The 16101-nt window shown below is 34.3% G+C and overlaps 1 protein-coding gene across 1 annotated transcript in view; it reads right to left on the reverse strand.

The window, feature by feature from the left end:
- Positions 1–911: 911 nt before the first annotated feature.
- The window catches only part of KIF18A (kinesin family member 18A), a 77355-nt gene continuing 62165 nt past the window's right edge, over positions 912–16101 (reverse strand). The window contains exons 14-17 of the mRNA XM_061203188.1: positions 9819–10260; positions 8967–9074; positions 3272–3381; positions 912–994 (exon numbers count right to left, since the gene is read on the reverse strand). Coding sequence (XP_061059171.1) covers positions 912–994; positions 3272–3381; positions 8967–9074; positions 9819–10260 — 743 coding nt within the window. The remainder of the gene's footprint in view (positions 995–3271; positions 3382–8966; positions 9075–9818; positions 10261–16101) is intronic.

The following is a 16101-nucleotide window of genomic DNA, read 5'->3' on the forward strand; positions in this document are numbered from 1 at the left end:
GGTCTAAAATTTGCAGCTGGTTGTTAAATGGTTGTTTGCTTTGATGGGACAGGTCCTAGGCCATATGAAATTAGAAGTTCATTTAACCAAATACTTGTTGTATTCAGAAGATAAACAAGCCAAACAAAGCAGGTGAACAAGGACATAAGATTAAGTTGCAGCTCCACGTACTTCGTATAGCAGAGAAAATGATTAAAACATCTTCTCATTATCATTAAGGAACCTATGGATTATTTTCAGGTTTGGTTCTAGTGCCACATATCTTGAGCTAATCTGAAATGCAAATATACAAAATTAACATTTTATAAAAAAATAATAGTTTAAGGTGTGTAAGGGGTAGTCACGAGACAGAAAAGCAAGCACTATAAAATCTACATCTTTAATGTATCTAGTAGTGAGAAACAATATTAGTATTTTATTCATGAAGACTACTTAAATAATATTTACAACAACTTTATGGGCACATATACGTACATTTGTACATCAAAGTATTTTTGGAAAGAAAAGACCAAATAAATCCTGGGTCATACTTTTATCACTCCTAAAATTCTCCTTATTTTAAAAAAACAGTAAAGATAATTTAAGTCTACTATTTTCTAAAATGTCCTAATCAACTTGTTGTAGCATAGTAAAACTGAGCTGCCACCATACTGACTTAGGAATTTTAAAGGGTAGCAAATATCTTAGAAACTTAAAACACACGTTTTCTGTTGAAATTTTACGTTTGCTTAGAATACAAAAGAACAAAACAGAAGGAATTTCATTTTCTGCTTGCTGAAGGTATTTGGGTAAACCTAGCTTTTAAGATGGTCTTCTTTCAAAGATTTTTAAGAAGTTTCTGAAAGGGTACTGGCAACAAACCCTTTTAAAAGCTGACTTGTCAATTTCATTTCCCTTGATTTTGAAGAGACTTATCTTAGATTTCCTTTTGAAATACTTCTTCCAAATTTTCTAACCATGCTTGGCTTTACTTTATGGATGTTTCTTTTATATTCTAGAGAAGAAATAAAAAGATATATAAATATGGTAAAAGTATCATTCAAAAAGAATTTTCACCATTCGTTAAACTTCACAGCTGTTAATTAACATAATTTAAAACAGAACACCAACAAAGAAACATTAATACCCTTGGTTTGAAAGTAGAAATTCATTTCTCCACATTGTAAACTGAAGTTTTAGTGCGCATGTACGTACTCCCCTTCCCCTGCCCCAAAGCTATCAAGTGAAGTCAGTGAATAAACTACCACATTTACTTCTGTTCTTGAACTAAGGAAAGACTACTTCTGTGAACATTGCTCCCTTTCTTTTGTGCATCATCAATTTTTTTTTCATTCTTTGGATTATTTCCCTAGGACTTTCAAACTTCCATATTTTTCCAATTTAGAAGTATCGTTTGGGTCCAGTACTTCTCAACGTGCTGACCCTGATCCCATAGCTCTCTTTCCTTTCACGGCTACCTTTAAAATGCGTTCCATCTATCTATGTCCACTCTTCTGGTTCTTCTTCAGTGTTCACAATGATTCTCTACTCAACGAAGTGTTGTTACAAAAGGGGGCCACTGACTTCTTTATGGGTCTGTCTAACCTCTCATCCATTTTCTTGGTCACATTAGGTTTTAGTTTTAGGGGCACATATTCTCTTGACACTATTTCTTATTTCTCTAAATGCTCAGTAAACAGAGTTTCCTTCTTTCCCACTGATGTTCCTTTTTTTTTTTCTTTTTAATTTGTACACAGTTAGTTGGAGTCAGTTGAATACATTCTAAGGAAGGCAGCACCAGTTCTCTTTTATTCTTCTAGTAATTCCTGATGTGTATTTGGCCACTTTCACTTGGATATCCTAATGTACATAAACCATTATATTCCCTTAAACTAATACCTTTTTCTAAGTGCTCCATTATCCTTAACAAGACATAATCTTTCCTCTTTGGCAAGTACTGTAGTTTAGTATTCTCTCCTACTGTTTTCTCTATAGATTATTCATCTCTCTTTACATATAAGATATTTGATGCATTTTATACTATTCTTAGAAAATAAGCATATTAGGAAACCTAAGTCTCTATTATTTGAGAATTATCATAAATTTATTATTTGGTTGCAGGATTATGACTTCCTGGAGAACTTTTTCAGAAGACCAATGGGACAGTACATATCTACAACAACTGCATATACACAATGTTAAACATTATTAAATATGGCATGTTGAACCAAATAATCACAGTAAATTCTTCTTTTCAGGACTTCATTGTTTGATTTTTAAATCTGCATGAAAGACATTTCCATTGAGCTTAAGGTAAACAACTGTCACTGGGCACCACAAGATGTAAGGATTTATCAATGCAGCTTGGCAAAGCTATTGAGAAATTTTATATTACTCTAATGAAAAAGCATTGACAGAAAAAAAATTAATAATAGTTTTCATGTTATTCTTAGACATACTCGTTATCTCATGAAACCCCTTTAAATTCCAAGTGCTATAATTATAAGTTCCTTTAGAGAAGAACCAAACTGGGTCTTAATGATCTTTATATTCATCACAGAACCTAGCACATAGTGACTGCATAGTAAATAAATACTTCCTGATTGAAGTCTTAGGAACTACAGTGTCAGAGAAACACAGGTCTGGACACAAAGGCCTAGAAATTGGTGGGTGCTATATACCTCTAGTTTCACTGAAGATGTTTCCTTACCATGGACTCATGTCACCTCCATATGCAATTGAGAGGATGTAATCACCACCATCAGCATTTTTTTTCAACTTGCTAATTGGAGTTAAAATATGATTGTAACTACGTATAGACTGGAACCTCACAATAATTGCACAAATGAATCAGAGGCCAAATTATTAAAAATAATAGGCTAAGAGAAAAATTTCAAGTGGATATAGTTTATCTGTAAAATATACTTAATCACTAACCTATTAAATAACATAGTTAATTATTTCAATTATTAGTTAAATTATTTACCCACTCTTCTGCAATACGAGGCAGTATGGATAACAAAAAGGGTACAGAATATAGAGTTAGGAGATCCAGTTCTGGGTTCTGGCTCTATCATGAAATATCTCTGTGATCTTGGGTGAGCATGCTTTCTATTTTGTGTCTAGAGTTTTCTTATCTGTAACAGGGGTAACCACAGTCACCATGTACAATAATAAAGGTGATGAGTACATAAAAGGAGACTCTCATGGAAACACTGTAAAAATATGCAAAGTACTATACATATGTTAGTTAATCATGTTATTAAATATCAAAATAAGAGCTGAGACATACCCATTGTTGGTCTGTTTTCTTGGAAGTGCTTATCACTTGAATTATCTTGGTGAACACGCTTGGCAGATCCAGAATTTACCTCAGCACTTAGTGAGGTATTTGATGTAGAGCTTCAAGGGAAAATTTTTATTTTAGTAAAGTCTTTTTTTATATCTCTAAGTTCAAATACATATTCTACATTCAATAATGATTAAAGAAAAAGTGAAATACTAAAATATTAAGTTGTAAAATCCCATAGAAGTAATTGGAGATACTAAATAAATTTTTGGCCCATAGGGAAGTTTAGCAGTGTGTGATTTTAATGACGTTTATTCAAATTGGAGATTATGAGTAGAGGTGTATGTCACAATTCTTTAACAGAACATTTCAGGGTGCTGTGCTGGACTGCATGCAAGCACTGTTATTCAAAGTGTAGAGATTAGGAGCACATTGCAAGAGGTGAAAAACTAATCTCAGATTACAAAACCCCTAATCTGGGGAATATGAACAGGTGAGATTGTTTGCAAACCTTGTTTTTAAATCAACGCATGGTAATGGAAAGAGAATGTCTCTCTGATTATTGCAATTATAGAACGTGAAATGAAAAGAATGACCTATTTTCATTTGTTTTGTCTTCAAAAATTTATATCACTCTCATGTTATTAATGGGTCAAATTTCTAACTCAATTTGAGTTGACATATTACTAAACACCTATTGTGGCCTCATGTCACAGGATATACAAGTGAGTAAGGCACAAACAAACCATGTCCTGAAAACTTACATAATAGATATATGGGGAGATGGGGGAAAAATAGGACCAATACACAAAATAATACAAGGCAGAGTAAAAAAAACAGCACCACAGGTTTTCAAACTACAAGAAGCCACAGGTTCCTGAGTTTAGAAGAAGAAAGAAAAATGGAAGATTTTGTGGATGAGATGAGATTGATCTGGGTCCTGAAAAATAGCAATCCAACCCTTCCCAGTCCTACAGAGGATCAAGTTTTAGCAGGCAGGGTTGGAGGTCAAAGTGGGAGATGAACATCCCGTTCCACACTGATTCAAATAAGCTAATTTTAGGAAATTTCTGGCTAGTCAAGATATTATATACCATTTTACAAGTTGATATTAATTTGATTGTCAGTTGGATTAACAATTGGAGGCTTCCCTTTATGGCAACAACTGGTTCTGGCAACCCTAAACGTGTGGTAAAGTGATGTGGGTTTATGTTTGTGGAACAGGAGAATATGGGTTATATGCTCATTGAAAGTAGTCAGAAATGGCAATTTAATATGTTAGCAAAGAAAAATGGGTATAAGAACAGTGAATGCTGGGAAAAATAAGTCAACCTATGTATCTAAATTTTCTAGAGCCTGTAAGAGAAATGATTATGGTGTTCATAATGATGATTTTGCCAGCTCTGTTCAAGAATGCAAATATCTTCCCAAAATGGTTACAGAGAAGTACCTGTGTTACGAAAGTAAACAAATTCAGTTGTAGAAATTTTCTATTCACAAATGGTGCCAAATAAACTAAGTTACTATAAATCTATTTTGGATACTAAAACACACAGTTTTGATTATATATATATATAATCTCAGCTGTCTTTGGGTCATTTGGTGATTTTATGTCTTCAAGTGTAAAGACCAATGTCACTGGTTACTTTTGATGAGGGTTGTTTTCCCTGCAATATATCTTAAGGTTTTCTTTATTATTTTATGGTATGATTCTTCACTTTGGTTAGTTCTAAGACCTTTGTTTTCACTCACAGTTTGTTTTTATTTGAAAATCAGGGTTTTGAATAAATCTATTTGAATAAAACTCACATTTCTAGGAATGAAATCAAAGCCTAATCAAATAAGTTATGTATTTATATATAAGTAAAACACACTCAAACATTTTTAGGATTTAGGTAACATAGTCAACTAATAAAATATTTAACATTTGTTATAAATTTATGTTAGATTTATATTAGATCACAAAATAAAAAGACCTAAAATTGGTATGGGTACAAATTCAAATTATTTTAAAGACTGTTTTGAGAAGAAACCTACAGAATCTTCTAGTTGTATGCCAAATGTATTTCCATAACTATTAATAAAAGTTAAGATTAGTCTTTTGTTCCCTTACATAGGTATAATATTTTTGCTTGATAAACATAATGCATCTCATATTCTTTCAGTGGAGATAATTTCTAGTTGGAATCATAGACATTTTTCAAAATAAACCAAAAATGTATGTAGGTGTGAGACCACTTTTGAGCGCCAAGAAAGACTGTGGAACAAACAAAAAACCAACCAACCAAATAGACACAAAGCAAACAAATCCCCAAATTAATAAATATAATTTATAAGTAAAAATTTACATATATATTTGTGCATTTGGTAAATTGATACATTTAGTTGAAATAGTCTGTTACAGTGATTATATAAATTGAAATGATTACACATCTGATATTCTCAATTTCAGTAGTTACTAAAAAATTCAGTCTGGTTGGTTTCTGGAATATCCAGTGCTTCTAAATGCTAATTTTTTTTTTTTTTTCTTTTGAGAGAAAAACTGATAAAAAAAAAAAGTAATTATATACATGGAGCCGTTCCTCATTTTTAAAAACCATAACAAAATATACACACACCTAAATATGTACATAAAGTTGTTAAGTGGAAAATACCAGAGTCCATTACTCTCAAGCTCATGTAGATTTAATTGGGGGAAAGGAAGATTCTTTTAAAAAGTAATTATGTACATTTCTAGCATTAATCTCTTTTAACCTTAGTTAATGGCAGGATCTAATTACTGGTACCAGAGGGAATGTAACAGAGCAATTAATAGGCTATGAGAAATCTTACTTTCTTTAGTTGTCCTTTAATATTATTTCGGAAGCCCTTTAACTCATCTAAACCCACTCCAAATACACAATTTACATACCAGGACATTTCTTGAAAAATCTTTTGGTTTTGATAATGACTATGTTTACATTTAAAAGTTATTCTTAGCTATAAACTTTTGTTACATCTTAGTTACAACAGCAGAGCGTGTTACCAGTGAAGAACAAGAAAAGTCCCCAGCATTAATTAAAGAAAAGAATAACATGACTCACAATGAAAATTAGTGACAAGATGGATAAAACAGATGATGGTGGTTAGCTAGGCTAAGTGACTGATTCCCATATACGACTAATTGCACAATTCAAATTTGTGACACAGCAAAATACAAAATTGTAAATGTCATGGATAGTCAGAGACATTCAGGAAAAATCAATCCATGAATTTTAAACATAAACATTTCAAGACTCTGCTGGTACTTTGGAGGGTACTTTGGACAGATGCTAAACGCAACTATGAGATGATACTCTATGTGGCATAAATAAATAGGCTGTTTGTAAATTTGTTAGCACTAGCCCGGATGATAACATGTCCACGGTGGAATATAGGAAACTTAAAAAAGAGTTATCTTAAGATCGTATGCTCTTCTCTCCATGATCACATGTTAAAGAAAAATGGTAAAGCAAGTCAGATCCATTTTACAATTTAACCACTCACTGTATCTTGTCATTGCATTCTATGTTACAGGATATAAAGACTATATAATGGGCTTCATGTCATATAACTCAATATATTTAAGATTTTTTTCCGTGTCTTTAATTTTTAGCTGTTTTACTGCCATGTACCTAGGTATGTTTCTCTTTGTATTAATGCTGCTTGCAGTTTGCATTGCTTCTCAAACCTGTGATTTGCCAACTTTGGTCAGTTTTGGAAAATTATTAGCCAGCATCTTCTCAAATACTGTTTTTTCCCATTCTTTTTCTCACTTCTTTCTGGGACTCAAAATACACATATGCTAGACCTTTTTAATTGTGTCCCATATGTCTCTTTTTGCTCTTCTCTATATTTTTATCTTTTTATACTTTTGCAATTGGTTTGAATATTTTTCTATTAACCTATCTTACAGTTCACTAAACTTTCTTCTGCCATGCTTAATCTGTTAAATTGATTTGAGTTTGCAATTTCAGTATATTCTATTTTTTAGTTCAGAATATCCATTTGATTCATTTTAATAGAATCCAGTTCTCTGGGAAATTATCATCTATTTTATTGAACTTAATCACAATTAAATTTTTGAAGTCCCTATCTGATAATCTCAATATCTGTATCACTGCTTCTCTAATTTGTTTTTTTTCTCTTGATTTTCAGTCATTTCATCCTGTCTCCCGGCATTCTTGGTAACTTTTGCTTAAGTGCTAAACACTGCATATGAAAAACTGTAGAGGCTGGAGGCGGTATATTCTTCAGAGATGATTTAATTTTCTTCTGGCAAGTAGGCAGAATAGAGATAGATCACCTTGATCCAAAAAGGGATTGAACTGGTCAAAGGTCTGTTTCAGGCTTTCAAGAGCCAGTCTATTTCCAGTTTGCCCTACTCCTACCTAAAGCATAGGCCTTCAAAGATTTCAAATAAAACCTTGGGCGTTTAACAGGGCCTTTTCTCCATGATGATCCCTAAACAACAATTTTTGTGTCCTGGTCCCATGAGAAGGTCAAAACTCTGCTTATTACTTTAGCCTCTTGGCAGCCACTTTTAGTTGGTTTCGTGGCCTCTTATTCCACAGAGTTTAGAAATTGGCCAATACCTTGAGGGCAAAAGCTACACAGATTTTGTTTCCCTAGCTCAGCGAGATGCTGATAGCTATAGGCTTCCATTTTCGGCTTGACCTCTATATTTGATGCCATGAACTGGCAAATGCTAAATGGAAAAAAAGAGGCAGGGAAGGTCTTGTTCTCCACAACTTGTTTTCCTTTCCTCTGGGATCTTAGACCCTCGAGTCCTGGCTGTGTTGGTTGTTCCCGAGTGCCTTCAAGCAGCTGTTAGTTGAATTTTATCAGCTTTTATAATTGTTCCTGATGGAAAACTTGGTCTGATATAAGCTACAATGTCACAGCCAGAAACAGAAGTCTATTCACTCATCACATTTTAGTCATATATCAAAATCCATTAAAATAATTTTAGGACTGAAGAAATTCAGTAATGTCTGAAGGGAGAAATACCAAATGAGTAAAAATTGTCAACAGAAGAAAACTTAAAATTAAATGACCTTTTTGAAGGCCAGAAGACTTAAATTTATTTTTAATAATCTGAAATATGGAATACTTTATACAAATATCAAGTGAAATATCTGGGCTTTATCAAGATCTCCCTTTGATAATATAAAACTAGTGCTGGGACTTCCCTGGTGGCACAGTGGTTAAGAGTCCGCCTGCCAATGCAGGGGACATGGGTTTGAGCCCTGGTCCGGGAAGATCCCACATGCCACAGAGCAACTAAGCCCGTGCGCCACAACTACTGAGCCTGCGCTCTAGAGCCCGTGAGCCACGACTACTGAGCCCGCGCGCCACAACTGCTGAAGCCCGTGCGCCTAGACCCCATGCTCCGCAGCAAGAGAAACCACTGCAATGAGAAGCCCGCGCACCGCAAAGAAGAGCAGCATAAGCCCACGCACAGCAACAAAGACCCAGTGCAGCCAAAAATAAATAAATTAAAAATAAATAAATAAATAAATAAATAAAACTAGTGCTGCATTCAGAGCAGTTTACTATATGTATGCTTAAATGTGAATTGACAGTCTAATTACAAGAAATAAAAAGAGTTGTAGGAAACAAAGTATAAAGATGATCTTACATAAGTATAAAGCCTGAACCAGTTTATGTTTAAATGTACCTTGTTAGTTTCCGTTTCCTTTTGGCAGCAGCAGTCATTGCCATGTAGGATGGTACTATGCTTGGTATAGGCAGAGAATGTTTAGTTGAGAATGAAGAAGGGGCAAGCCTGTATATTAAATAATGAAAAATAAAAAGAGTAATTTTGATTTGTACTATGGAGAAAAAAGGGGTCATACACTTCCATAATTAGAACACCATTTTGTCTCAATACATAAAGGAAAACATTATTCAATACTATAAACTTCCCTTGATTGCCTGGGGTTTTCTTTTCTCTTTTTTAAACCATAGATAGATTTCTGCATTCCCACAGCATAGAAAGGTGAAGGTATCATTCTTCCCATATTTAGATTAATTGTGAATATACATATTAAGTGAGAAGGATATGTTTTTGCTTGGATGACATGCAGTCAACCATACCTTAGACTTACGACTATTTCAGAGTGAGCTGAGGTTTGCTAAACATCAATAGAAACTGTGGTATTTCCTTTAGTGAAGATATTAACGAATAATAATAAACAATTGGTAATCATCCATTGATGGCTTGTAACATCTTAACTCTGGAGTATGAAGAACAAACTAAATATATCTTAAGGTCTCCCCTAGCCTAACAAGGGTCAATCAACTTAAGTTTTAAAATTAAAGACTTCACAATATTGTGTTAGTGGATTAATATTTAGAGAGAAAGACAATTAAGATTTAATGAAGGTAAAAACACTGACTTTTGTAATCAAGATGGCATACTTCATCTATGAAACAGATCTTAAATACAGCTACAGAGGAAAAAGAAAGCTAATAGTTTAAAGGCTACGTAAATAAAACAAAAGAAGAATTGGCAAATAGTCCTGTGTACCTTTGTAAAATGTTATTGTTTGGTAGTGATTCTTGTTCAGGTAATTTACTTTTCAAGCTATTGGTGTCTTCACGTATAATAAATGTAGACTCCAAATCCTCCTGGCCATATTCTTTTCTCTTGCTGAGAGGGATATCCACTTCACACAACATTTTCAGAGAATTATCACTGTTTGTATTTGAGTTGATGTCCTGAAAACTGGTAGTATGTGATGACGATTTTAATAAGGTCACTGCAGATGGATATTGAGAAGTTTTTCTACAGTCTTCTGGAGTATACACAATGGGTTGAAGTTCTCTGCTGAGGGAATCATTGAGCGGCATATTTTCAGACAGTGTAGATTTTTGGGGATGTTTTGCTTTCAAGGGAGAAGGCATTAATTTTCTTCGGGTCCTTTTTTGTGGAGGAATTTTAAGCAGATTGGAATCACTCGAAGATGTGCCTGTTCAACAAAATTAAAAAGAAGTTCAATAATGTTGCCTAAATAGCTTTCCAATAACCTTATCAGTTAAGAAGAGGAAAAAAAAACCCCCAGTAATAAGTATATTTTCTGCCAAATTGATAAAAATTTAAAAGAAAATAAATCAGTTGGAAAGAAAAAAGTTATTGCTAATAACGTTAAAGTTAATAAACTCATTATAAAGAAATTCTACAACAGAAAATAGATACTAAGTAGCTAATATCAATATTAATTTATAGATACAGCTATCTTGAGATATGGGCAATTATGAAAATCAACTGCATCCAGTAAATGTATACATTTCTCTAAGGATCTGTACTTGACCCTCTTATTCTATACTCTTATTTCTTTTCTCTTTCTTTTTTTAATTGAAGTATAGTTGGTTTACAACATTGTTAGTTTCTGGTGTACAGCAAATTGATTCAGTTTTATATATATATTCTTTTTCGGATTCTTTTCCATTATGGTTTATTATAAGACATTGAATATAGTTACCTGTGCTATACAGTAGGACCTTGTTGTTCACCTATTTTACATACCGTAGTTTTTAATCTGCTAATCTCAAACTCCTAATTTATCCCTACCCCTCCTTTCCCCTTTGGTAACCATAAATGTGTATTTTATGTCTGGGAGTCTTTCTGTTTTGTAAATAAGTTCATTTGTATCTTTTTTCTTATATTCTACATTTAAGTGGTATCATATGATATTTGTCTTTCTCTGACTTACTTCACTTAGTATGATAATCTCTAGGTCCATCCATGTTGCTGCAAATGGCATTATTTCATTCTTTTTTTATGGCTATACACTCTCATTTCTAATTATCCTCTTGCCACTACCTTCTCGGTCACGTGGGTCCCATATAACTAGATTTTTACCTTTTCTTTCCATTTCCCAATCTTCACCAATCCTGCCTCTTTTACACTTACAGTTAAAACATAATTCTGATCATGTCATTCTCCTGATTAAAGATGTTTAGTAATCTTTAAACAGAAACATAATGTCCAGAGATTTTTAGTAGGGGAATTCTTGTTCCTTGCTCCAAACTTAAGAGACAAATTGTTTTGTTTGAACTTAAGTGTGAACTCCCACAATACTAGACATGCTTAAATATTTAAGTACATAAAGACTTCTCACTTTCTTTTAGTGTACAAAATAATGACTTGATTAAATACATAACAATAATCTTGATCAGCTCCAGTGTACTTATGTTGCATTTTTTAATTAATATCTTTTTTTTTCTGCTTTGCCTATTTCATTCTGGTAAACTTCATGGTGCCTGACACAAAGTTAACTCTGCTTGGAGTGTGCTGTCCAGGGAAGAAACTATAATGTGTATTTCTCACCATGTTTTCAAATTAGGCAGTAAAATTCCCAATTGATGTTATATTTGCTTTACAATATAATAATAACTTAAGTAACACTGAAAGCTGAATAAAATAAGTGCTATGTATTTCAATAAAGCAATTCAAACTTTCAACCCAGTTAGAAAATACACTTATAACAATCAGCAACAGTACATGCATTATTCTTATTACGTTAGTTGACAATAGACTCTGCTGTGGCTAGGTTGACAATTACCCTCTAGGAAATACAATTTAAAAACAGGAAGAAAAATATGATCCCTGTTCTACTAAGGAATTTTACTTTTCTGAGAACTAGATAAATGAGATCTTAAAATAATTTTCCACTCCCTTTAACATGACATTTGTCAAATTTTCCATTACCAGATATTTTTATACTAATGCTGCAGTGTAAAGACAGTAACTTTTCTCCACTGTGCTGCTACCACCAATTTGGTGGCTATTAATAGCTGGAAGATTAACTTCTTTTCCCAGGAGAGGGAGCAGGGGTATGTAGAGGATAGAAAACTATATCGAGGATAGAAAACTGAATTGGGAGTCAGGAGACTTGGATTCTATTTCTGGCTTCACCAACAACTCACTGAGTGACCTTGGGCAACTCACTTAAGCAGTGTGGGCATTAATACCCCCTAGAAAAAAGGGGATACTATCTTTCTATGTACAGGGATTTTCTAGGATTAGATAATATCTATAAAATACTTAGAGCTCAAGGAAAGGCTCTAGAAATATAGGCTTCAACTGTTAGCATTATGACGTTCACAGGGTAAGCTGTAATTTACTTTCCAGTATTCCATCAATACCCAGCACACCATTATCACCAAAAGAATATATTTCAAACTATATATTGTTTGAAAATATTTCCCTTTCAGTTTATCAGATATCCAGTTTATCAAGGCTGATGATAAACTGTAATATAAACCAAAGGTATTGTTAAAGCAGGCACATCTAAGTGTTATTTGAACATGCAGGCGTCGTAACAACATTCTAAAATTTAGAACACAATGGACCATGAAATCTCAAGGGATAAGGATTATCCAGAGTAACTATTTTTCTTGTGCATATCTACAGAGGGATAATCTCTGGAGTGGCAGTGGGCAAATTCCCATGATGGTGGACCATGTTTTCTCTATTGCTTATAAACAGCATGAAAAGGGGGAGGGTCTTCCTTAACACACCAAAAAAAAATCTACCTGTTCTTTGGGATAATCTAAACATACATCCAATATCAAATTTTGATATGATCAGACTAAGTAACAGTTTGCAGTGAAAGCAATAGTAATCTCACAATGACACTATCTTTAGCTATAATTCTGCTCTCCTGATAGGAGAAGGAGAAACATGAAGATGTGGCCGATAATGGACTCACATACCACTGTTTTACTGGACCTGAAAGGAGAGATGCTACAGACACACAGCATGTACAAAATACAAATCCAGGGGGTTCTTTTCTTTCTATCCTCTCAATTATTAAGTACAGATAAAATAAAAAGAGAGCAGAAAATAGATGGTCAATTCAGGACTACTTAGGCTGACTAGTTGCTAAGAAAGGTTCGGAAGATAATCAGAGCAAAATAAGATTTAAAGGTTTAAATAAAAATTCGACAGTCAATATTCACTGTAACTGTAAGGGGATAATGACTCCATTTATTCCTGAAGACTAAAAGAACACGATAAACAACATGAGATTTCATTTTGAATACGATATCCAGAATATATAAATACAACTATATAATAAATAGTCATTCCTCTTTAGTTAGGCAATGGAATACTTTAAGTGGGTATGGCAAACTGGAAGGTGCTGGATTAGGGGCTACAACAACCACTGGATATGCTACGTCTATGTCTATAAAAGAGATCTGCTGTACTTTTCCATTAGAGGATGTGCAGTAACTTTCCAGAAAAGCAGGCTTGGGGAGTCTGTAGTTTCCCCTGATTCAGCCTGGGAAAATACTATCTAACAAGATTCTGTAATTCTTTGGCCTACAGAGTGGAAATGACTAAGAAGGAACCTGGAGGAAGATTATAATTCCTTTAAAAAGGGCCCATAAAATGAGAAAAGGAATCATGTAGTTAAGGACTTTCAGAACAAGGGACTCTAATAGGTAATGGTAGTCAATGAAATACCTCAGCAATAGAGGTGCCACACAGGAGGTGACAGGACGTTAAAAATGCATTGCTATAAGGTAGGCTCTTATAAATTGGGATGGAAAAGATTGGCAGCTGCTTGGGAGGATAGCAAGTCTTCTCTCCAGGGTCTCTCCATCTAAAGAACCAGCCTACTACATCATATACTAAGGATAGAAGGTAGCAGGTATCCTATGTTCCGAAAAATTGTGTTCTTTCTAGACCATGTCTTGGAACTTTAATTCTCCAACACAGTATAGGTGTACTGCATTCCTCTTGCTCTGAAATGGCTATCATCCACGGTTATGTGAATATGACTTGTTGCAATTCATGTCCAAATAATAACAATAACCATAACGTCGAGACCTTTAAAAGAAGTGACTACTATTATTTTCAATACGGTATCAACGTTTATTTGATTAATGAAAAAAAAGGCTGTAGTCAGCTATGGAACAAGAAAAACAACCTAAGAGGACTGCATGTGCATAAAAAGATTCACTGTTTGTTCATTCATCTAGTATTAAGCACTGCCATGCTCCAGACCTTTTCTAGGTATTGAGAATATAGCAGCAAACAGAAAAGTTAAGAATTTACATTTCTGAGGGGAGAAGGCAGAAAAATAAATTATCTTAATACGTTAATAATGATATATGAGTTGTAAAGACAGTAAGACAGAAAAGTGGAGTAGAGGGTGATGGGAGATAGGAGGGGTGTGATTTATGATGGCCAGGGAAGGTGATTCTAAGAATGGGATATGTGATCTGAGACTTAAATGGCTATGAAGGAGTCAGGCCTACAAAGATCTGGGGAAAGAGGCACAGGAAACAGGAAGCGCAAGACCCAGTGGCAACAATAAATTTGTTGAGCTCAAGGAAACGAGAGAAGGCTAGTGTGATTGAAGTGTAGTGAGTTAGAGGGAGAGAAGAAATGAGAAGCTAGAGATATTGAAAGGGGCCAGCCTGTGTTAGGATATATGGATAAGATAAGGGCTTGGATTTATTCCAAGTGCAAAGGGATATCTGTGGAGGATTCTAAGCATGGCTATGATGTGACCTGATTTACATTTTAAAAAAGATTGCTTTGCTTACTGGGTGGAGAAGAGAATATGAATGGGTAAGACAGGAAACAAGGAATAAGAACAGTAACAAGACTATTGCTATAGCTCAGGCAAGAAATAACAAGAGCTTGGACTCGAGTGGTAGTAGTAGTGATAGATGTGGGAAGGGTGTGGTAATCAAATAATCAGATAAAAATTATATAAAGTAAATCCAGAATGCATGTAATAACATACATAGGTGTGATTAGGTGTCTGACAATCAGGAACAAAGATAAGGAGTTCACACAAAGGAGTAGTATATACTAATTTTATACCATTTAACAGAAATTGACAACTTTCCATAAAACCATGAACCATTTGACATGCACAATTACAGAAAAGTTCAAAAGGTCCTAAATATCATCCCTCAAATTTGGCATTCTCTTCTTACTGACATTCCCTGCTCCCAGCCCCCACTCATCAGGCTTGAAGTCCTGTCCCCTTGAGGAGCTCTGATCCAAGTGAATTCAGGTGTCTTAGAAACTGCTTCCTTCCCTCTCTGGTCTGGATACTCATGGACTTGAGGCAGCAGGTGCTCTTTGGGGTTTGAGGATATGATTTCTTAGTAAGAGATGATGGGTGTCATTATCATGCTGGGGTAGGCAAAAGGAAGGAAGGAGAGTGAGGCTAAGTAGGAAATGGTTCTAGAACAAGGGTGGCAGACAGAAGAAAATTTATTGAAAATGGATTTTGGCTCCTAGGAAGTTGTACAAAAAGCAATGTGAGGGGAAGACGTAAGTTAATAGAGTGATGGGAAAGGGCATCTCCTTTTAGGTCAGGTACTCTACTTTCTCATCTCTAAACACCCTCAAACAACTGAAACATTTATCTTCACTTCCAGACATAGACATACTGCGATTTCAGACACAAGCGCTGACTGCTTCACTCCCAATATCTTGTTAATTATCTTGCACATTCAATTCCTTAAAAAGGAGCCAATGCATTTTAAATCCATGTTTAGCAAAGCCTTGAAAATGCAAAATCTGGTCTTGTAGTGAATGCATTAATCAAGTAATATATGATATACATGATATTAGAATCTTTTCTTTTTGGTAGGGGCAGAAGATAGAAAGGCACTGAATACTTAAATTTCTCATTAGAAGATCCAGTCCTTGGTTGGCTCCACCTTAAATATCTCACCTTAGAAACACCCGTAGTACAAGAAGAGATATGAAGGTTAACTTTGTAAAAGAAAACCAGTTTTAACCAAGGTGGTAATCTGAGTAGAGGTATGTAGCTCCC

The sequence above is a fragment of the Eubalaena glacialis genome, chromosome 10, assembly GCF_028564815.1.
Source record: "Eubalaena glacialis isolate mEubGla1 chromosome 10, mEubGla1.1.hap2.+ XY, whole genome shotgun sequence".
In the NCBI taxonomy this organism is placed as follows: domain Eukaryota; kingdom Metazoa; phylum Chordata; class Mammalia; order Artiodactyla; family Balaenidae; genus Eubalaena; species Eubalaena glacialis.